The sequence below is a fragment of the Lissotriton vulgaris genome, chromosome 10 (assembly GCF_964263255.1).
Source record: "Lissotriton vulgaris chromosome 10, aLisVul1.2, whole genome shotgun sequence".
Lineage (NCBI taxonomy): Eukaryota > Metazoa > Chordata > Amphibia > Caudata > Salamandridae > Lissotriton > Lissotriton vulgaris.
This window is the reverse complement of record NC_141698.1, coordinates 808,263,608-808,286,511: the sequence shown is the minus strand read 5'-3', so window position 1 is coordinate 808,286,511 and position 22,904 is coordinate 808,263,608. Positions and strand designations below refer to the sequence as shown.

Sequence of the window (22,904 nt, the reverse complement as noted above, 5' to 3'; positions counted from 1 at the left end):
TTTGCTTCTTGGAAGCGAGAGCAGGAAACCTTCATCGAAGCAAAGCAGAATTGCTTTTGGGCAAAGGGAGCGGCATCTTAGCAGCCCCCTTGTCCAAAAGCAATGCCGGCTCCCGCAGGAGGCTGTGAGCCGGCTGGGACAGTGTGGGCATTGGGGCTCCCTCAACTATCCCCATCAAGGAGGCCAGGACCCGGGGGATGGGGTCGCTGGGGCCAGATGTGGCCTAGAGGAGGGGGGGCCCTCTCCTACTTAAAAAAAAAAGAGGCCAGACCCCGGGGGATGTGGTCCCTGGGGCCAATAGTGGGCCAGGGGAGGGGAGCCACACTGCCCCACTTCCCTAAATTAGAAACCAAATATATTTAAAGAAAGAGTAGGTTTGCACAGCTGAGGCAAGTTAGTAGGTTTGCACAGTCGCCAAAGGGCATTCCAAACCTGGCACTGTTGCTTACCATTACCTTCAGCCCCAGTATGTAGATCTGCGGAAATGTGGCAACATAAGGCAATCGCTAGTATTCAAAGCCTATTATGTAAGGAGCCCTGGCATAATCAGGGAGGCTATTTCAGAGCTCTTATCTAATGAGATTGCTGTCATAATTTGCCACCACATTACATGGCACAAAAGGGACAAGTGTATTTTGTTACAGGACAAGTTAATTTATGAAGCAACCTGCCCTATGGACAAGTAGAGGTTTTATGAAATTCCGCACTCCTGAACCTTCACTTGGTTCCAACTGTATTGCCCTGCCAGGCCAGCAAGAGCTCAATCAAAGGATACATTGCAGCCTGTCTGCCTTCCAAACTATCCATCCCTGTTAAAGGACTCTAAAAAGATGAGGTTTTTGATGAGACTTGTAGACCTATCTCTGCCAACTCCTTTTGTTGTGCCCCATTGGGACTGAATCTTGTTTTGACTTTTTGATGGTCACTCATTTTGAGCCCCTTCCCAGTTTCCAGTTGCGCTTGTTGACTTAAAAGCAGGTTTTCATGTGGCCATTACCTCAGTGAGTATAGTCTGTGAGCAGCAAGCACGGAGCATCTGTTAAACCATACACATGCTTCTTCCTAGACAAATGGTCCTCCAAACTAAATCAGATTTTCTTCCCAGGTTGGTGACCCCTTACCTTCTAGGTCTATCCATTACCCCTCCTACCTTCTACCCTTTATTTCATTCAAGCAAGGAGGAGGATAGTTTGCACCGGTTGGACCCCAGATGAGCAATTAGTGCTTACATCAACTGTTCCAAAAGAGATCATTTCTAACCCTCTCTTTGTACGGTATACTGGTCACAAGGTTGGCAAGGCAGTTCAAAAGATGATGTATCCGGATAGATAATTCTGTGCATAAAGATGTGCTTCTTCCTGCTAAGAAGAAACTGCCAGAGTGAATTTGGGCACATTTAACTAGAGTAAAATCTTCTATCTCCGCACTAGCTGGTGCTGTTCCCATGGCTGAGATGTGTGCAGTGACTTGGGCTTTCACTCACACTTCCGCCAACCTTTGTTTGGATTCAGAGGTGGGAAGGAATGTCATTTTTCTGTCCTCCAGATCTCCTTGCTTGACAATTCCTTCAGAATCACCGACTAAGGGGTACTGCTTTGAAATCTGTTGAACATGTGATCAATCTGCAGGTAGATGTACCCTTCAAACGAGTTGTTTACCTTCAATAACAATCTCTGGTGGATATCCTCCCTCCAGATTGCTCAACTATCACAACTGCCTCTCTGTTCTGATTGATGGTCATAGGCCAAATTCAAACTCAACTTGATAGTCATTCCTCTAAGGGCACGGAATCAGTGGTGGAGAAATGACCATGTGCTTGTTGGGTGCGTTATGGCTCCATTGACTACACTAGGTTGTAGTTTCTGGTGCAGACTTGGCACCCAATCCACCAAGTGGTGTGGGAGAGCTAAAGAAAGGTTTCCGGATCCAGTCTGGCGCCTGTGGATTTTCAACATGTGATAAATTTGCAGGTAGATGGAGTATTCACCTGAACGATAGTTACTGAAGGTAATTAACTTTTTCCTTAATGTTTAGTTGAAATGTGTAATCTTTATTATTCTTTAGTGTTACGATAATGCCTTATCGGAGGACGTAAATATTACGCAGCATGACATTTTACTTCAACTTTGTTTTACCGCGTTAGTTACTTTCAAGCTTAGCATTCACACTACAGCAGATTTAGTGTATAATTATCTACATGAAGGACAAGCACAAAAACCACACAATATGCCTTCTAATTACACACTTCACATGCAGGAATCTGCATTGCTTTGTTCTTTAAAGACCGCATGTGAACAGTCGATATTTTTGCCATAAAATAGGTTTGGAGGGTCTTGTTGTAATGGATAATTGTCGCAGAGAGATATTTTTTATTTGCAAGTAATTACCGTAGAATATACTGCTTTACAGAGAGCTTCCTACTTTCTGGGGTTATTGATATTCCAAATAAGTATGCTTTTAACATAAATCAATCCAAGCATGAATAGAAATAATTTGCTGGAAAGATGAGTGTTACTAAGAACTGTCATATGTAATTCCACGTATTCTCCCCTCTACTGCTGTTAGATGGTCGCGCCTCACCCTTAACCACTCGCCACTCATGAGCAGTGCAACCAGCCTCCCTCCACTCCACCCCCTTCCCCCGAACGGATGTTACTGAACATTTCATTTTGCACTATATAAGGATATGATACAACTATGTATTTCCCAGAAAGAGGAGTTCATTGTACACACATGCGCTGATTACTAACCAGTAGTCTTCATTACCCCGATTGCCTTTGCTTACTGAGTAAGATTGACCCACCTCCAACCAGCACTATATGTCCTAGTTGGCCAAAGCTCCCTCATCCTCCTGTGATAAACACCTCAGACCCCTCTCACAACAGGGACCTTAAAAGTGGCAATCACCCAGAGCACATCCTCACATCCCCTAGCACGAGGCATCGAGGTTGCTAGACGATTTAGGGAGGGATGTATCTACTGGTACGAGAAGGAGTAATCATACTAATAATGATTACAGTAAGTAATTGGCACATTACTTTCTCAACCCCTTTCCTGATCCCAAAATCCTGATCTATGAAACCACCAAAAGAACATATGGGTCGAATGCTGAACAATTCAAACATTCACCCCTAGTCACAGGTCTGGGTTTAATCTACTGTTTATTTGCTCACCACATCACCCCAGTTTGGACCCAGCCATATGCAAATCAGTCTTGTCCCTGCTTTTAATGGGAACAGTCCAGTCCGAAATGCCTGGTCAGGTCCTCCCTGGACCCGAAACAAGCATCCATGGACCAGTTTGGGGTAACACCTCTCATCAGCCAGGCTAGCTTGAATCCAGTGGCGCAGTGAGCACAGGACCCACATCTACCTATACCTGTGGCCAACAAATGCAAAAAGAACAATGATGGACAGAATGCTGAACAAATAATAAATGTACCTCCAGTCACGGATCTGGGTTTAGTCCCTCGTTTTTTTTGCTCACCATGCCACCCCAGTTTAGACCCAGCCATTTGCAAATCAATCTTGACCCTGTGCCTCATGGGAACCGTCCAGCCCAACTGCCAGACCAGGTCCTCCCTGGACTTGGCAGTTAATGCTGGACTGTTCCCATTAGGAGCATTGTCAAGACTGGTTCTAGCTCATTCGGAGCCTATGCCATGTTAGCCACCTAGCCCCAGCGGGTGAAATGCATGGATTTTACACTGTCCCATTCTGATACCCGAGAGAGATTTCTCAACGAGGTCTCTGTAGGAAGTTTGGAATGGCTATCAGAAAATATGTTACTGAAGGTAAGTTATTTGTTGTTTTTGACCATTCTCTTCCCTCTCTAGATTTGTCTTCTTACTTTAGGTAGTTGAAAATGGATGAATAAAAAGGAATTTCCATAGAAGTAGGTTTTCACTTTTGTAGAAACCGAGAATATTTTGATAGCAAATATGTTTCATCTTTATTTGAAGAGCACGGTCTGCCGTTTGGAGAAAAATGATGAACATAAACGCACCCAAATTTGGAGATTTTTCGTTTGAATCATTATTTAGGTTACTTTACAGTAAAACTACACCTAAACTAATAATGTAACATTTTTAAAATTTAAGTGTTCACTTTCTATTATAATTTGACTGCTCGCAGCATACTGTAACCGCAAAAACCCAATACTTAAGAGTTGTAAATTGTAAAACTCTGTGTTTCTTGTTAAATAATGCAGCTGAACAAAACGAGTGATGAAATGGAGAGTCTGAAGAGGCACTATGAGGAGAAATTGCGACAAGCAGAAATTGCTGCAGAAGTGGACACAGTGGTGCTTTCCCAGGTACTTGAATCAAGAAGTACTGTACATATCAGGGTTCTCTCACATTAGTATTTCTTTCTTATTTGACTCCTACGTGATGCTAACTTTGCTTAACTACCTTAGTGAATTACATTGTGTGTATCCGTCAGTTTTGACATGCAACGTTTTTGTAGCTTCTCAATTTACATGGAAGTTGATTTATTTTCTTTCAAGAGTTTACTTTAATTCCACCTTATTTCCAATTATATTGTAGTCTCCCACCTATGTGTGTTTTATAGCATATGTTGTACGTGCTGAGAGCCTGACCTCGCAAGTCTCATTCAAAAATATGCTTGGAAAGATTGCAACATTTGAACCCATTACAGAGAAGTTTGTCCTCTGAAAGGCAGTACTGAAATATATGAGGTACGCTTTAATGATTTCAGTTAAGACTTTACCAAAAGCTTCTAGGTGCAGTTGCTGGAAAAGTGACTTCTACCAGTCCTTCAACATGTGGCTGTTGCCCTATAGTCGATACATTTTTTTCAGGAAGTGTTCTCAAAAATACAATTTCAGGATTCACTATGTAACAAAGGAACCGTTTTGGTCCCATTTCTTTAAGAGAGTCACTTCTCTGTTGCAGGACAGCACACCATTTATATAAATGAAAGAAGATAGACCGCGTAACAACTGTTGTCTGGATGAATAAGACTATAGTGAGGGCATCTTAATAGGCGCAATACCCAATGTAGGGTTGCTAAATATCTATTTTTGTGTGTTCCAGGGCAACTTAAATGCACCCTTATCTCCATCTAAGAAGTGTGATTACATATTCACTACCCAAGGATGTATGATGAGCAATAATCTTAAATTAAAAGGGGCAAGGCAGAAATTCTCAGTCCTTCTGTCTCCTCCCTCTTTTGGGAGCTCCCCTTCTTTTCAGATGAACTAGGCCCACCGCCTACTCCCAAAGTCTTAATAAAAAAATATGGGCATTAACATCTACTTATCGTTAACTCTCAGATCAAGTTTAATTTGTAGTGAAGTTGTCCTTTTTCCAGTTACATTTTCGTAATCATTCTGTATCTTTTCACTTTCTTCTTTGTGTCTCCTTTTTTGGATTGCTGCAATTCAATTTATCTTAATCTTCATGCCTGTCAAAGTTGTAGACTGCAGTTAGTTCAAAATTTGACGTCCCAGAAGGTTTTTGGCCTTCGTTCCAGAGTCCATATCTCCTCTGGTGTCCTTTCTTTGCACTGACTTCCAGTGAAACCGCGGATCCTTTTCAGACCCAAGTCTGGTACCTGTATCTAAATGTCGTGGAACAGCAACTCCTACTTACTGATAGGAACCATACTGAGCATCAATTAGGTGTTGGAAAAGATATACAGATGATAACTTTGTGGGATGGAGAGATACTGAATCTGGATTAACAGAGTGTGAGGCTTATTTACACTGAGTGCAAAACTATGTGTAGTTAAACTGTAATCATCTGAGCCTTGAAATTGACTTTTTGGAACTCCTTGTAAGACATGATGAAGGGAAGCTTATCACTCTCTTCAAAAAACCCACTGAAAGAAATATTCTTATATACCAGAGCTATCACCCTCATTCCCTGCGGGTTGACCTTCTTTATTGTCAGTTTCTCAGGTTGCAACGTATTTGAACTCACAGCACAGTCTACTTCAAAGAAACCCACATATTACTTAATAGGGGGTATCCTCATAAAATAGGGCAGCAATCAGAAGGGTGCGGTTTAATCCTAGAGAAGAACTACTAAAGACCAAATCAGGCATATCTAATGAGAAATTGGTTTATGTCACAACCTTTTGCTAGCACACTAATCAGCTCAAAGCTTCCGTCGGAGGCACTGGTATCCGCTGCAGCACATTGAATTTAAATGTTGCCCTTATTTGCATTTAAAAGAGGCAAAACATTAAAGATCACATTGTCCATTCTTCACACACCTACATGCAGACTAAAACACTGAATGACGCTTGGGGGTTGAAACCAGTGAAAGTCCACTACAAGTGTGGGAATTAGATAGCCTGCAGGTTCACTCAAAACACCAGGTATTTTGCCCATGACTTCATAAACCTAGAACTTGGGCAGTTCTCAAATTGTAATGCATCCAATGTAGGTTTATTGAATTTGCTGTCCATGCAATTACATCTATATTAGTCAGACAATGCAACAGATAAACACAAGAATTGGTCAGCATTGTCGCAGAATAAAGTGATGAACACATCCTTGGTCCTTTATTATATAGAGAAAACCACACTACTGATGAATTGGCAATTGATTGATGTGGCACATATACCAGAGCAGGTGATATATCCTTGATCCTACAGAGACTTTAATGTAAATGGATCACTAAATGTGACTGAATATAGAAAGGACTGAAAACTGCCAAGGAGTGGCACAGTTTTTTGACGCGTTCGGGAGATTGAACATAGATGCTGTAATAACTGGCATATAGTGTTGTTCCAAATGATGTATTATAGTCGCAGTTGCCAGGCTGATTGATTTTCTTTTTCTTTGTAACCACATTATGGTCATAATTCCTTGAATTATACCCATGTGAGTTGATCATGTTGAATTTCCAGGACACTGCTTTTCCTACTCGGGTTTACTTTCCTATTCTATGCTCTGCTCCGCGTACACATCAACTATGTGCAAATTTGACCGCAAGCGGTGGATGAGACTTAAGGATCACTATCTCTCTTAAGACTTCCACACTCAATGATCTAGTCTTTTCGCATAAGATAGTGATGGTCTAAGCCCTGGAATAGCAATTATGATAGGGCAGATGCCCAGCAGGTTTTGAGAAAATTTTGTCTATTTTAGGTGCTACACAAGTAACGTCAAGTGTCCCACGACGTGATGTAAGGCTGAGCAAGTTAAGATGGCCGCCTCTCAAATGAGGATTGGAACGTATGTCATTCCAGGGCTTAGACATTGAAATTGTGAGGTCAGTGAACCACTGGTCCCATCCTTGTATGCACACTGTAATTCCTCTAATCAATCACCCCATGAAAGGCCACAATATAAAACTCAAGGTCAATGCCCCATGCGATTCCAGTAACGTGATTTACGCCTTAAAATGCCCATGCGGTAAATTGTACATTGGCAAGACAGAACGTAAAATCAAGATAAGACTCACTGAACACAAGTCTAATATCCGTCTAAAAAATAACAAATCTTCAATAGCCATACATTTTCAGGAAGAAAAACACAACATCTCCCAAATGAAGTTCATCATATTGGAAATGATTTCGAGAACTGAAGGTAGAGCCAATACTAAATTTCTACTCCAACGAGAAAACACCTGGATTCAGAGACTTTCTACACAGAAGCCATTCGGCTTAAATGATAGAATTGAACTCTCTTGTTACTTATAAAGTTGCACTTGGATCAACCTAGTAATTCCTGTGTGAATTCACTGTGACATTCATGTTTATTGGATATGTTTACTGGATACAGTATTTATGTTTATGGGATACATTAACTTTCACTCTCCATCCAACACTACACATATTATCTTTTGCTTAAGGTCAGCAGTGTCATTAGTTCACATCACCCATACACGTTATCCGATTTCCATTACCCCTGATATTCTGGGGTGATATCGCCACGTATATTTCTTGTTTCACATTGAGGGAATTTTTTCGGTCTCACTCTTTAGGAACCACTCTACTATACTTTTCTTTCACCTTTGAAAGAATACACTTATTTTCGAAAGAATATTCTTCTAATATTCCGCCCGTACTACCGCAACTCACTTTACGAGTCTTTTCTCACTATCTATGATCACGTGATCGCAACTCTTGAATTTGACCAAACGCGGCCATAGACTCCATCGTCCTGACCGGCGTTGGCGATCAGACTACGCACGAACTTCGCCATTACCAACCAGGTTAGTTTACCGGCTACACGATTAGGGCATCAGTTTCTCGAACTAAGCTCCCATCTTACACGCTGCATCGCGGTAACACTTTCACTTTACCCTCTCATTCACAGAGTTATGTAAAACTGGAAAACCACAGCACGTAAGAAACGATTGATAATTTTTGATTTCCCACGGGTTCATGGACTTTTAAGGTGACCATATAAATCAGCACCTAGCTTCCCCCAAACCCCTTCCCTCGCCTCCCTTCTTAATTTATTGTAAAGATCACACTATATACATCACATAACTGACAGGTTGTTTATTTTGCTTTTGATCATAGTATCCTTTCCCTGATGAAGGGGCAAACAATCGCCCCGAAATGCATTGGATGTATATAAAGGACAGTGTTATATGTTGAAAAAGAATCAAACAAAACGAATAATCACATATATGATATGGAATTGATTTATGAACTATTTTGTTGAATAAAAAAGTATCAAATCATCGCAAAAAAAGTTTGAATCCTCTGTTCTACTAGAGGAATTACAGTGTGCATACAAGGATGGGACCAGTGGTTCACTGACCTCACAATTTCAATGTCTAAGCCCTGGAATGACATACGTTCCAATCCTCATTTGAGAGGCGGCCATCTTAACTTGCTCAGCCTTACATCATCCATTGCGTCAGATTTACGGGCATTCTTCTCGCTGTATCATCCTGGCTCCCGACTGTCCCATATAAGAAGGAACAGGTCCCTTCTCCTCAGCCCTACTTATTCAGAGTGCTCCCATTCACAGTGTAAGAACCACAGTGGGATACTAAGTATCACACCTACTCAATTATTAGTCTTGGGTATTAATTATTTTATGTTTTATCAGTCCAGGTGAATACAACCCACTGAGTGAGTGTAGTTCAATATACATGTCACAAGACTTACGCGGTTCACCCAATTGTTGGACCAATTCAATCTTCACTACTTGGCTAATGTAGGTAAACCTATGTGTATTACCTCGTATTCCTCATATCCTGGTTAGGACCACTTTGTAATATTTGATTATTCATTTCTGATGTCCCATCATTACTATTGTCCTGATGAGACCCCTGTGTCAAGTTGAGGGTTGAAACGTAATCAACACACAAAAACAAACATTGTGACATTGGCCTGTTTTATTTATTTATTTTGAAAGTTTTATATAGCGCGGACAATATCTTTGCAGATATCAGAGCGCTTTACATAGAGGGGTACATGAGGGAGCAAGGTCAGACAGATAAATCAATAAATCAAACAGTACAAATAGGTGGCTGCAAAGCCAATCATGTGAATAATAAGACCACTCATACAAATAAGCAGAGGGGTCAAACATGTAGTACAGATTGGTGCAGAGTATTAAGAGAGTTCGAGATAATAGTTCAAGTGTATTTAGCCATGAGGATAGCTTTTACTTCATTTTTAAAGAGTGTAGTGGAGGAGATGAGCCTGGTTTCGGGAGGGAGTGAGTTCCAGATCCTAGGCGCCATTCCTGAGAAGGAGCGCTTATATGTTTTTTTCTTCCGGAATCTTCGAGGTTTCAGCAGAAGATTGTTTGTCCCTCTAGTGTTTCTCGCTCCGCCCGAGATTGTCAGTTTCTGAGCGAGGTAGCAGGGTGAGTTTAGGTGTACCGCCTTGTGTGTCATGCAGGCGATTTTCCGATGTACTCTGGCTTCAAAAGGCAGCCAGTTCAGAGATTTCAAGTCAGGGGTAATATGGGAGTGCTTTTTTGACCCAGTGATGAGTCTCGCTGCAGCGTTTAGAGAAGCTCTCAGTGGTGCGTTTGTAGTTAGGGGGAGTCCGCAGAGGGCGGTGCTGCCGTATTCAATTCGAAGGATGACTAGATATTTATAATTGTGTTTTTTGTTTCATATAAAAACTCATTAAATTGTTATTTCCAGTCACTTGTCTTTTGGCACATTCAGTTGTGGTTTTCTTGCATCCTGGGACACATCGCACTGATCTATTTACCTTGACATTGTTATTGTATGTGGATTATTGTTGATTACATATTACTTGCTGAAAGTAAGATCTGGTCTTTGATCTACGTTTTTTCCTTGGGGCAATAAGGGCATACAGCAATTTTGACTGATAATTCGAAATTTACTTGAATGAGACCAATGAGAACCACTGTATATGATGAAATGGTGCACAAAGCTGTTCACCACCCCCACCAATTACTATTACGCGCATGGTTCTGCAGGTACTATCCACCTCTCTAATTAAGATCGGCTAAGCTCTTTTGGTTCCATCATAGAACACGTAGGGCCTGATTACGATGTCGGTCAAACGAGTGTCCGACTGACACCGTAGCGGAATGGAACCACCCAAATTTGTTGGCGATTCCACCACAGCATTAGGATGCGACCACCTATGGGCAGTCGGAAACATCCATTTTCCTATTGCAGCTTGTGCGGTGGTTGGAAAAGGCCATAGCACAAGCTGCAACAGAAAAATTGATGTTTTCAAAAATCCCTGCCCCCAGGCCCCATAGCAAGTACCCCCCCCCCCGCCTTTTCATGGGGGTGGACCACCATGCAAGGGCAGATGGAAAGCAACATCGTAATCCCGACAGCACAGCCGACGCTGGATCCGCTGTCATTCTGCGATTACTATTTCGCCTGCAGCCATGAAAGGCTCTGTGAGCCCATCAGAAGCAGAGCGTAATTCCCCCGCATGTTTCCCTCCGACCGCCGGATGGAAACCCATGATGTCAGCGAAAAGCCTCTGGCAAGCTGTTGGATGTTTTTCCTCCCAGCATCAAAATTAGGGTCTTAAGTGTCAAGGCTTTTTCCAGCTCAGCAGCCTTCCACTGGAACGCTCTGTCCCTTCATCTTAGGGCAGAGTCAAACCTGCTTGGGTTTAGTAAAGTACATGTTTTCCTTGGACAGCATTCACTTACTGTGTGTGTAAGCAAACGACTGCCTGGGTTGCTATTCACATGCGTTGTGGGACATGGTGCTGGAGATCCTGTCAGCAATCACAAATGACCTCAGAATGAATCTTCAGCAGGTCATCCATGACTGACAGGACGCAGCAAAGCATATGATTCGCTCGGGCTTCAATACTGCTAACTGTTTGGTGTGGGCAAGGGGGGCCAGTTTGGTACTCTGGCACCACAAAGGGTTTGCCAATGACGTTCAACAGTCCCTGCTGTACATGCCCCTTTGGTTATACATCTCTTTGGAGACCACGTAGACCTTAGAGCACTTCTTGGAGAAAAAGCGTCAGCGCACTTCTTCGGACTGGGCCCTGCAAAGCAGCTATTCACACTTCAATTTCGCTCCTTTCGGGGCTTCCGAAGAGGGTCCCAGCAGAGGCCGCGCCAGGCTATGCCTCAGCAATAGCAAACCTCCCAAGGCTTTTGAGAAAAAGGTCCCACAGGGGCTACGAACTACCCTTCCCCCGCCCTTCTCTGCAGCTGCCACATAACCACTTTAGTTTGCTTATGGTGGCGCACAGTCTTTGTTGGGGATCGGATCACCTCTTTCCTCCTCAGATTTTAGGTCATTACATCAGATTGATGTGTGCTCCAAATCGTCCAAAATGGATATGCCCTCTCCTCGCTTTCCACACATCTAAACATGGCCCTTACACCGGAACACATCTCGGAGCACCAATTGTCCTTCCTACAAGGAAAGTTCTGCCTCCTTTGCAAAAAGGGTGCCATGAGAGGGTGCCACCATCCGAGATCCATACTCGTAATTCCTGTTACGTCCTAGTGCAGAAGAATGGTGGAGGCCTCCAACCTATCCTCTATATTTGCCCTCTGAACTACTTCCTCTAGAAGGATAATTTCAAAATGCTCATCCAGGCCGGTTCTGTCTGCCCTGGATCCAGTTTACTGATTGGTGGTGTTGGATCTGCAGGAACTCCTATTTTCACATGCCTGTCCTGCAGTTCCAAAGGGTTTAGCTGTGGTTTCAGGTAGACAACGAGCACTTGCAGTTTTTAGTGCTTACCTTTAGTCCTATCAGTGCACTTCAGGTTTATCCAAAAGTGATGATGATGGTCACTGTCCACCTTCAGAGGTTGGACATTCTAGTCTTCCCGTACCTCATAGTATAGTTGTTGGAGTGTTCGCATCAGTTGTAGTTCACCTCTAGACAATAGCCTAACTATTGACACCACTGGGTTTTCGATCAATGTGCAGAAGTCACACATGACTCCACAGAGGCTTTCTTTCATTGGTGCCATCGTGGTCACAGTGCTTTTCTGAGCATTTCCTCCCTCTCAACAAGTCCAGGACATTCTGGCTATGATCCTGATGCTTCCACCTTTGACCTGGGCTCATCGAGAGTGGCTATGAGGCTTCTTAGCCTCCTGCATTCTGCCTGTGGACCGCACCAGGATGCACATGTGGGCTTTGTAGTGTGACCTGGAGTTTCAGTGGGCTCACCAAGAGAACCTTTCTGATTCCATCCAGTTATCGAGGGAGTCTATAAAAGATCTGCAATGATAACTGCTGGACCATAAATGGACCGGTGACAGACCCCCATCTCTACCTTACCCACTGCAAACCATCATGAAAACATCCTTGCTGGGTTGAAGAGGTCATCTGGGAGTGGTGATCAGAGGATTCTGATCTCTGGTGGAGCGCCTCCTCAACATCAGATTGTTGGAGCTGTGGCTGATTTGTTTGACATTGAAATTGGTCCTCCTGTCCATTACAGGGGAATGGGTACAGGTTCTCACAAGCAATGCCGTCGCCATGTGGTACTGCAACAAACAGGGTGTGGCTCTTGTGCGCCTTTGGAACTGGCTGAATCATCAGAGCATCTCTATGGTCATACAGCAGCTGGCAGAATATTTAAGCATCAGGGCGGATGAACTCCGCTGATGTTGCATACCGAATCACCAAATACAGCGAAACTGTAATAGGGAGAACTCCAGCTCCATCTTTTCGGCACTGCAGAGAACGCACAGTGTTCCATCTTTTGCACTTTGCACTTTAGAGTTCCCAAGACACTTCTCACTGAGACGCCTTTTGCTTGTATTGGAGCTTGGGACTCCTGTATGCCTTCCTCTCGCTGCCTTTCCTGCCTAAATTTCTGAAATAGACTAGGCACCTACCATACCCAAGTCATCGTAGTTGCCTCCGACTGTGGGAGGAGAGTGTGGTGCTCAACATGTGTGTCCCCGAGCATTTGTCCTCCCATCCGACTGTCTCTTTGCTAGACCTTTTGTCACATCAATATGGCACGGTCTTGCACCCGAGGTTGCACAACCTACACCTCCATGCTTGGAGAGTCAGCGGTGACAGTTGATCAGTTGTGATCTTCGTTCCGAAGTAGTGAGTGTTATCCTGGCAGCCTGGCATCCCTTGACTAAGACGATCTATGCAGAACTCTGGGAGAGGTTTCTGGTCTGCTGTTCTACCAGAAATATATAGGTGAAAACACTTTAAAGGTGCATTTGTCCATTATTTTGTTTATATTTAGCTCAGCACATTCCACATAGGACAGCCTATCACACTGCCAGCTTCTCTGCCCAGCTTCACCCATCTAAATAGGAAGAAAGGCTACATCACCTAGACCCCAAAAAAGCTCGAGTTTTTACATTGACCGTACCAAGGAATGTCGGTTAGACGGTCAGCCCTTGATAGGCTTCTTTGGGGCGAAGGAAAAACCAGCTCAAAAAACTAGCCATCTTCAGATGGATTGTCCTATGCAGGAAAACCTGCCATGGATTAACCAAGAAACAAACATAATAAACAAAGGTATCTCCTAATATTAATACTTATAAGTCTGGGCAGTGGGGGACAATATTTTATTAATCCAAAACCAGATTTGTTGTTGTTTTTTTCAAAGTATCTCATATTTGTTCATCTCTAAAGACACATATCTTTACGGAGTGTTTAAAGAGTCTACATGTTCATTTTAACAGTTCTTTCCGTGTACTGTGACATAGTATCGAGATGTTTTGATAATTGCTATAAAAAAAAGCGTCACTGCAGAGATCTCCCACATACCAAATCCATTCACTCTTGCATACATCCAGGATCAAACACTACTATGCTCAGCATTCATACCACATCTCAGCATACTGCACATACATTAAACATACAACAAAAGAAAAACAGATTGAATTATTATCCGTTGAAGTGTTGTGGGCTGAGATCACTGTTCAATAAACGGTCAACGCATTTTTCGATGTGGGCATAAATTCAGACCAACCACTTTCCTCAGGACCACACAACCATGAATTGGCTACAAACAGGTGATAAAAGGGGGGAAATCTATTAAGATCAAATGATATGGGCATATCGGAATCAAGCATTCAATCCTAGAGCATAATAAAATGTATGGTTCACATGTACATTACCATTGCTATGATAAAAAGAAAACTTTTAAATATGATTGGATGCGACAGCCCTCCATAGTATCCCAAGTTTGCCCAGGTAGTGCACCATGTTCTCACGAACACTATTTACAGTGCATAAACCAATTTACAAGAAAGGGACATACAATACAAAAAGGAAAAATAGAGTGTGAAAAGTGCAAAAAAAGTTGATTGTTCATTAAATATTTGCTCATGCTTTCATGTAGCAGTGTCTGTCTTCTCATATTAGTTCACAAGTGCATATATCATAAGCATCACACTTACTGATATTTCAAATAATACAGCTATTTAATAATGGCAGTCAATCGAACACTTATCAAGTAGGTGAAGCATTACGTAACTCCTACTTTGGTGAAGGTTCCCTGAAAGATACGTCCTGATGGGGGTTATAAAGTACCTTCTTCCTATTAAAAATAAGAAGGCACAAGAGATGGGTTCAAGTTTTAATTCCTAAAGGCCTATTCTATCAGAGGATTTTCACCAGCGGTATGGAAGACTGAATGATCCTTTACCTAAAAAAGTTTTTCCTTTATCAATTTCTTGAGTCTGTGTGACATATGTGTGAATGTCCCCAATCACAAAATTAAAATAATTAATGGAGGCTCCTGGTTCTACTACTGGCATCCTAGTTATATAGGCAAAACACATGTAGTAAGCATGAGACAGCAGCCTAGCTTCCATATGTCAGACTGTTAAACGAAGTAACTTTTTTAGAATATATCAAGAAGTATCTTTTCAAACCGGTGACAACAGACTAGAACTACATACTCTACTGATATCCCAAAATGTCTTAATATACCCATATCTCATTGACTTACCGAGTCTGACTATTGGCCATTAGTGTGCAAACACCTGCTCTACTTCTCAAGAATCAATAAGCAAACGTTTAATCTGCCCCACCAAAAGAAGATGGGGTTAACCATAAAAAAGCCTATGAGGGCGCTGCATTTTTGAAAAATAACACTATTAAGACCGACCCAGGTCTCGCATATCGACAGAGGGTAAGTTCATTTCGGTATGAGTGTTAGTCCGGTAAGCAAAGAAAGTTGGAATAAAGCCATGAGTTTCCACACTCTACTCTCCCTGAATAAAATCCCCCATAAGTCAACTGTTAAGCATGTACAGATAAATGTGGTTGATCGGCATGCACTGTCTTACCTCAAATATGTTGTCTTTGATAATGCTCTCACCGTCTAGGACTAGGAGACTGACGTCTAGCGTAGTCCAGCAACGGAAATCCTTATGAATGCTGCACCCCACTTCAGATGATGTGTAATTGTGACGATTAATGGGCTGGGCTAAATACCGCTAGGGGGATTTAGGCGCCATCTTGAAATGTAGAACGGCTAAAGGCAGACTCGTAAAGAATAAAGAGTGTCTCAATCGGCGGAGTATCAATTCAGATACAAGAGTCAGTAGGCTAACAAATAATCTCAGACTTTCTGCTATACGAGTGTTTACCTGCTTAGTGCATTACATTACAAGAGACAAAGACAAGATGATAATGATGGAAACCAGGAACGAAAATCCTTATGAATGTTATGAAAAATAAGAAGAGGCACTCATATCCAATATAGTCTATTTATACAGATCCTTTTTGGAGGATATCTATACAATTCTGTATTATGCCATGTGCTGATCTTTAGTCGGTCCATTATTTGTGGATCTTCTCCTTTATATCTTGCCTGTATCTTTTCGACGATCGTTCCAAGATGGCGCCGCTTTTTTTCAGTCTTCATGCTTTAGTGGTCTTTGCTTTTCTGTAATGTATATGCAATTAAACACTCATACAGCAGAAAGCCTATGATCATATCTACAAACCACTGACTCTAGTAACTGCACGGATACTCTGCTGATTGAGATACTTTTTATACTTTACTAGTCTGCCTCTAGCTGTTCTATATCTGAAGATAGTGCCTATATGTTCGAGGCATGTGGGCTGCTGAATTCATATCTGTGCATAGATCGCCGCCTAGTGTTTGGTCCGGATGATTGCACATTGTTGTCCTGGAAGAGTCTTCGAAGTATCATGAGATAGGTGGCTCCTCCCCCGGACTACAGTGGGCATGGGCATCCTGTCCATCCTCACGTTGTTTTTTTCCGCCATTTGGTTCGGATGTACTTTTCTTTACTCAAGTTCGGAAACTTCTAAAAGGCCAAAAGGCCTTCGGGTCGTCAGTATTGTTTCGATCGGTGCCGAGTTCTTGTTCCAGTTTTCTTGAGCAGGACGTCGAGAAATGCCGCTTGGGCTTTTCGATACCAGAGGCCTGATCGTCGATGGAACGGAGCCTGTTCAAGCGATGCCCCCTTTGTAACTCCAGGTACCCGCAAATAGATGTACACCCGGTGTGCAACAAGTGTCAATCACCGGAGCACGACGAGAACAACGGTCTAGCCTGTGCTCGATTCAGGTCGAAGAAGATGCTTAGACTCAGACGTGCAGCGAGGCAAACGATGTCGAAGCCAGCGCCCGACCCGGTGAACATATTCGATGAGGACGACGATGAGATAGTCGACGCGGAGGATATGGAACAGCAGTCGGATCCCGGTTCGGAGCATGGCTCCGACTATTATGAAGAAGACTAAGACAACGTCGATTTTAGAAAACGTCGTCGAGGTAAGGGACGGCGTATCCCCCATCGGAGCCGTTGATGACGACTCAAGCGATGAACCAGACCCGACAGTGGGTACTGGGCCCAAAAAAGACACTCAAGGACTTCCAAAGGCTCAGGTCGAGGCATCGCCAGAAGGCCTTAGCCGAGATCGTGAAGAAGGTTCTATAGTCCCGCGTCAAGGCCTGGCTAAGAAAACAATACATGAATATTTAAAACGAAACCGAAAGTTATCGAGCACATAGCGAAACCGAAAGTGCTAAAAACAGTCCTCGGGTCAAAAGCCTCGAACCCATCGGAGTCGACAAAGAAATCTGGTGTCGACGCCCCTGTGGGGCCGAAAGTGAAGAGTGTTGAACCGAAGATCGGGGTGCTAAAGGCCGCCATTAAATCCAAGCACGTCTAACCGAAGACGTCGACGTCAATGGACAGCGACATCAACAAGGGACTCGAGTCTCGAAAGGGTCTCGATCCGAAGCATCAGGTCGAAAGATCCCAGCTTGTCAAGGGCCTCGAGTCGAAAACCAAAAGCGCCTCGAAGGACGTCGAGTCAAGGCAGAAGAGCGCGCCTCCGACACCGCAAGCACCGAAGATGGCGCACGCCCAAAAGACTGCTGGCGAAAGGGCAAAGTCGGTCGGGCCTACATCAACGCCGGCGCCGAAGAAGGTCGGCCTCCCTAAAGACGCACCGATGAAGTATGGACTACCACCGACTGCACGCCCCAAGGCGCTCGATCCGACACTTAGGGTCGAAACCCCTAAACAAGTGTCATTGGGAAAACGGATCCATCCTTCAGAGGAGGACGTTGTGTACCAGGAGCCCTCTTATGATGACCAGTCCAAGTTTCACATAGACTCAGAATCTGGTAAACTCACTATTTATCAGAGGAAAATAAGATCTGACAATACTTTGGAATCTTACAAAATTCCACTCAAAAAGAAAAGGGATTCTGCAACTTCACCTGTCCTTTTTGAATCTGTGCGGTACTATGGCCAGGACGCTTCGGCATATTCACCCACACCCACAACAGAGGATATGGTTTATGATGATGAGGAACAATATCATTATCCTATGGACACTGATCAGGATGACCAGACTCAAACCTGGGCAGACCCTGCTGACCAGGCAGAATCACAAACTATTCCTGATACTCCCTCTTATCCAGTGAAAACTTTACCAACAGAGGATACAGCTGTGTTCAACGCTCTGATTGAAAGGGCGGCCCTAAATCATGATGTGGACATGCATGCTGACCCTGTGGTAGAGGATTTCCTGTTTGACACTTTCTCCTCTTCAGAAAAATCTGTAAATACATTGCCAATGCTAAAGGGTGTCCTTAAACATGCTGGGGACATCTTTAAAGAAACCACTAGTGCAAGGGTTATTAACCCCAGGATTGAAAGGAAATACAGACCGGCACCTGTGGACCCTACATATATTAAAGGACAGCTGCCTTTAGACTCCTTGGTGGCATCCAATGCCTGTAAGCGTGCCAACTCAGACTACGGGTGATGCTCCTCCTCCAGACAAAGAATCTAAAGTGCTGGAAGCTTCTGGGAAAAGGGTGGCTGCTCAAGCAGCTAATATCTGGAGGATTTCAAATACACAGGCCCTATTAGCCAGATATGATAGGGCACATTATGACACTCTAGAGCAAATGCTACAACATTTGCCAGACCTACAAGGAGGGAGCAGAGATGCTAATACAGGAGGGTAAACTCCTTACCAACGCATCCATTAAGTGTGCAATAGATGTAGCAGACACTGCGGCAAGGGCCATCAACACAAGCGTCATGCTTAGGAGGCATGCTTAGTTGCGCATCTCAGGATTCAAACCTGAGATCCCGACCACATTACTGAACCAGCTTGTGAACCCAGATTTTCTTTTCGATCCTGATGTGGACACAATTCTAGAAAAGATTAAAAAAAGACACTGACACGGCCAAATCCATGGGTGCCCTCCAGTCCCAACAATTTAGAGGAGGTTCCTTTCGTCGCTCCAGTAACAGAGGAGCTACACGAAGCCAGGCATCACAACAGTCCACGTACAATAAAAGCAGCACGCAAACCACCTACAATAAGAACAATAGAGGTGGCTACCGTGGAAACAGCAGCAAGGGCAGAGGCCGTGGGAATAACAACACCAGATCCTCCGCCAATGCTAAACAGTGATGCCTTGTCACTGCCCCCGGACCATATAACACCGGTGGTGGTGGGGGGGGGGGGGGGGGGGGGGGGGCGATTAAAACAGTTCCTGCCAGTCTGGGAGAGCATTACCACAGACAGGCGGGTGAGACAACTTATTCAGTACGGCTATTGTCTACAGCTAACCTCCACTCCACCCAACATAGCCCCAAAAAACCGTCCTATGTCAGCAGAGCACATAGACTTATTGCAGCAAGAAGTAATCAGTATCCTGCAAAAAGGGGCCAAAGAACTCTTCCCTATACAGGAACAAGGTACAGGGGTATACTCGCTGTACTTCTTAATCCCTAAAAAGGATGTGTCTCTCAGGCCAATTCTAGACCTCAGGCCCCTAAACCAATACATCTTGTCAGAACACTTTCACATGCTCACTTTACAGCAGGTTCTACCATTGCTTAGTCAGGGAGATTTCCTCGCAACGCTAGACCTAAAGGACGCATACTTCCACATACCAATACATCCTGCACACAGGAAGTATCTCAGATTCACCATACAAAACCAGTACTATCAGTTCAAGGTCCTACCCTTTGGGGTGACAACAGCACCCAGGGTGTTTACCAAGTGCTTGGCGACAGTGGCGGCGCACCTAAGAAGAAACCATGTCCACGTCTACCCCTATCTGGACGACTGGCTCGTTCAAGCAAAGTCGGCCCAGCAATGTGCCAGCCACATTTCGCGCCCTATTCACCTCCTACACAGCCTTGGATTCTCCCTAAACTATGCAAAGTCTCATCTCCAACCCGCTCACGTACAACAGTAGCTAGGAGCGACTATAGACACGCTGGTAGCGAAAGCACAGCCAAACTCGGCAAGAATCAGCTGTATTCAGTTGTTGATTCAGAAGTTCAGGCCCCAACACCCGCTGCCAGCACGAGTGTTCATGCAGTTGATAGGCATGATGGCCTCCTGCATCTTCATAGTCCCTCACGCGAGACTACACATGCGTCCGCTTCAGGAGTGCTTAGCACGGCAGTGAAACCAGGCTCAGGGACAGTTGAAAGACCTAGTGTTGGTGACCGGTCGTGCATATCACTCTCTCTGCATTGGTGGAACCCACAAAACCATTGCAGGGGACTACCATTCCAAGAGCCTGTTCCACAAATAGTGCTGAAGACGGACGCATCTCTCCTGGGCTGGGGAGCGCATGTCCTCAATTACACCGTGCAGGGACTATGGACGACTCAGCAGAGGAAGATGCATATCAACCTGCTGGAACTGATGGCAATTTTCATAGCGATCAAGGCCTTCAAAGTACACCTGTGCAACAAAGTCGTGTTGATCCGGACGGTCAACATGACTGCCATGTACTACATTCAGAAGCGGGGAGGGACACACTCTCCACAGTTGTCACATCTGGCGCAAAGCATGTGGAAGTGGGCCATTCAGAGGAACATCTTCCTCATGGCGGAACACCTCCCGGGCAGAGACAACCAGATGGCGGATCTGCTTAGCAGACACAGCCACCAGATGCACGAGTGGAAGATTCATCCCTCGGTGCTGTACCCGTACTTCCAGCAGTGGGGTCACCCAGAGATAGACCTGTTCACCACAAGGAAAAACGCAAAATGCCAAAGCTTCGCTGCCAGGTTCCCACATCCGCAGTCTCAGGGCAATGCGATATGGATGAACTGGTCAGGCAGGTTTGCGTAGGCTTTTCCCCCAGCCCCGCTCATACCACTAGTGGCACGCAAACTACGACAACACTCCATGACACTCATCCTAGTTGCTCCAACGTGGGCGAGGCAACCGTGGTACACCACGTTCCTAGAACTTTCCGTGGTGCCTCATCAAAGGCTGCGATTAACTCCCCGTCTTTTAACGCAGAGCCATGGAGACATTCAGCGCCCAGATCCGCAACAGTTGAACCTTGCGATCTGGCTCCTGAAGTCATAGAGATTGGCTACCTAAACTTGCCTCCTGACTGTATTAACATTATCAAGGAAGGAGACCCACAACCAGAGCTTGCTATGCGGCGAAATGGAAACTGTTTGTCATATATTGTACCAATAATGACGTAAATCCGCTGGATGCATCTACTCAAAACATCATATGTTACCTGTTACATTTGCATAGATGCAATCTGGCCTATAGCTCCATACGCATACACTTAGCTGCGGTGGTAGCTTATCTTCAGAACAGGCAACACCTTTCACTCTTCAGGGTTCCAGCTATTAAAGCCTTTACGGAGGGACTCAAACGTGTGATTCCTCCAAGACACCCACCTTCACCTGTCTGGAACTTAAACGTGGTTTTAACCAGACTGATGGGACCACCTTTTGAACCTCTACACTCATGTGTGATACAGTTCCTAACGTGGAAAGTGGCCTTCCTGGAGGCAATTACTTCACTAAGAAGGGTTAGTGAGCTACAAGCCTTCACTATGCAGGAGCCATTCATACAAATTCATGCAAATAGAGTAGTACTGCGCACAAACCCTAAATTCATGCCGAAAGTAGTATCCCAATTTCACATCAATTAGACTATCGAACTGCCAGTGTTCTTTCCAAATCCAGACTCAGTGGCAGAAAGAGCTCTACATACCCTAGACGTTAAAAGAGCTCTCCTGTACTATATAGACAGGACAAAACCCTTCAGGAAGACTAAACAACTGTTTGTTGCCTTCTCACCACAGCACAAGGGCAACCCCATTTCCAAATCAGATATAGCCAGATGGATTGTTAAGTGCATACAAATTTGTTATCAAAAGGCTAAATGCACATTAACAGTTCCCCCAAGAGCGCATTCCACACGCAAATTAGGGGCATCCATGGTTTTCCTAGGAAACATTCCTCTAGAGGACATATGTAGAGCAGCCACATGGACTACCATACTTACATTTACCAAACACTACTGCATAGATGTACACTCCAAACAGCAAGCAGCTGTAGGACAGGCTGTACTCAGGACTCTTTTTCAGGCTGCTGCTGCTGGCACAGGCAACCACCGCTAGGGGGGACACTGCTATACATTCTATGCACAGATATGAATTCAGCAGCCCACATGCCTCGAACGGAATATGCTACTTACCAGTATGCATCTGTTATTGGCTTGTAGGGCTGCTGACATTCATATCGCCCTCCCTCCTCCCCGGTGCCTGTCGCAGCTGTAGCACTAAGAATTATTCTCAGCATGGACATCACTTACTGTATCATACTCCATCCCTGCCACAATGGCGAAAAACAATCTGAGGATGGACAGGATGCCCATGCGCACTGTAGTCCGGGGGAGGAGCCACCTATCTCGTGATACTTCGAAGACTCTTCCAGGACAACAATGTACAATCATCCAGACCCAACACTAGGCAGCGATCTATGCACAGATATGAATGTCAGCAGCCCTACATGCCAAGAACAGATGCATACTGGTAAGTAGCATATTCCTTCCCTCGAGTTACTTAGCCCTGCTCACTGCACGTCACAAGAACATATCTTAGTTCGTAGCTGCTTCTCGAGGACAAATGAGTTCTCATCCAGGGGATACTCCTCAATAGTGCTAATTATGAATAATCCCCGCCCATGTGCTGGATCCCGGAACATATAGAAAATACATATATAT

At 44.3% G+C, this 22,904-nt stretch overlaps 1 protein-coding gene across 1 annotated transcript in view; it reads left to right on the top strand.

The window, feature by feature from the left end:
* KIF15 (kinesin family member 15) overlaps window positions 1-22,904 on the top strand; it is a 927,627-nt gene that overhangs the window by 572,647 nt on the left and 332,076 nt on the right. The window contains exon 28 of the mRNA XM_086941724.1: window positions 4,210-4,314. Coding sequence (XP_086797850.1) covers window positions 4,210-4,314 — 105 coding nt within the window. The remainder of the gene's footprint in view (window positions 1-4,209; window positions 4,315-22,904) is intronic.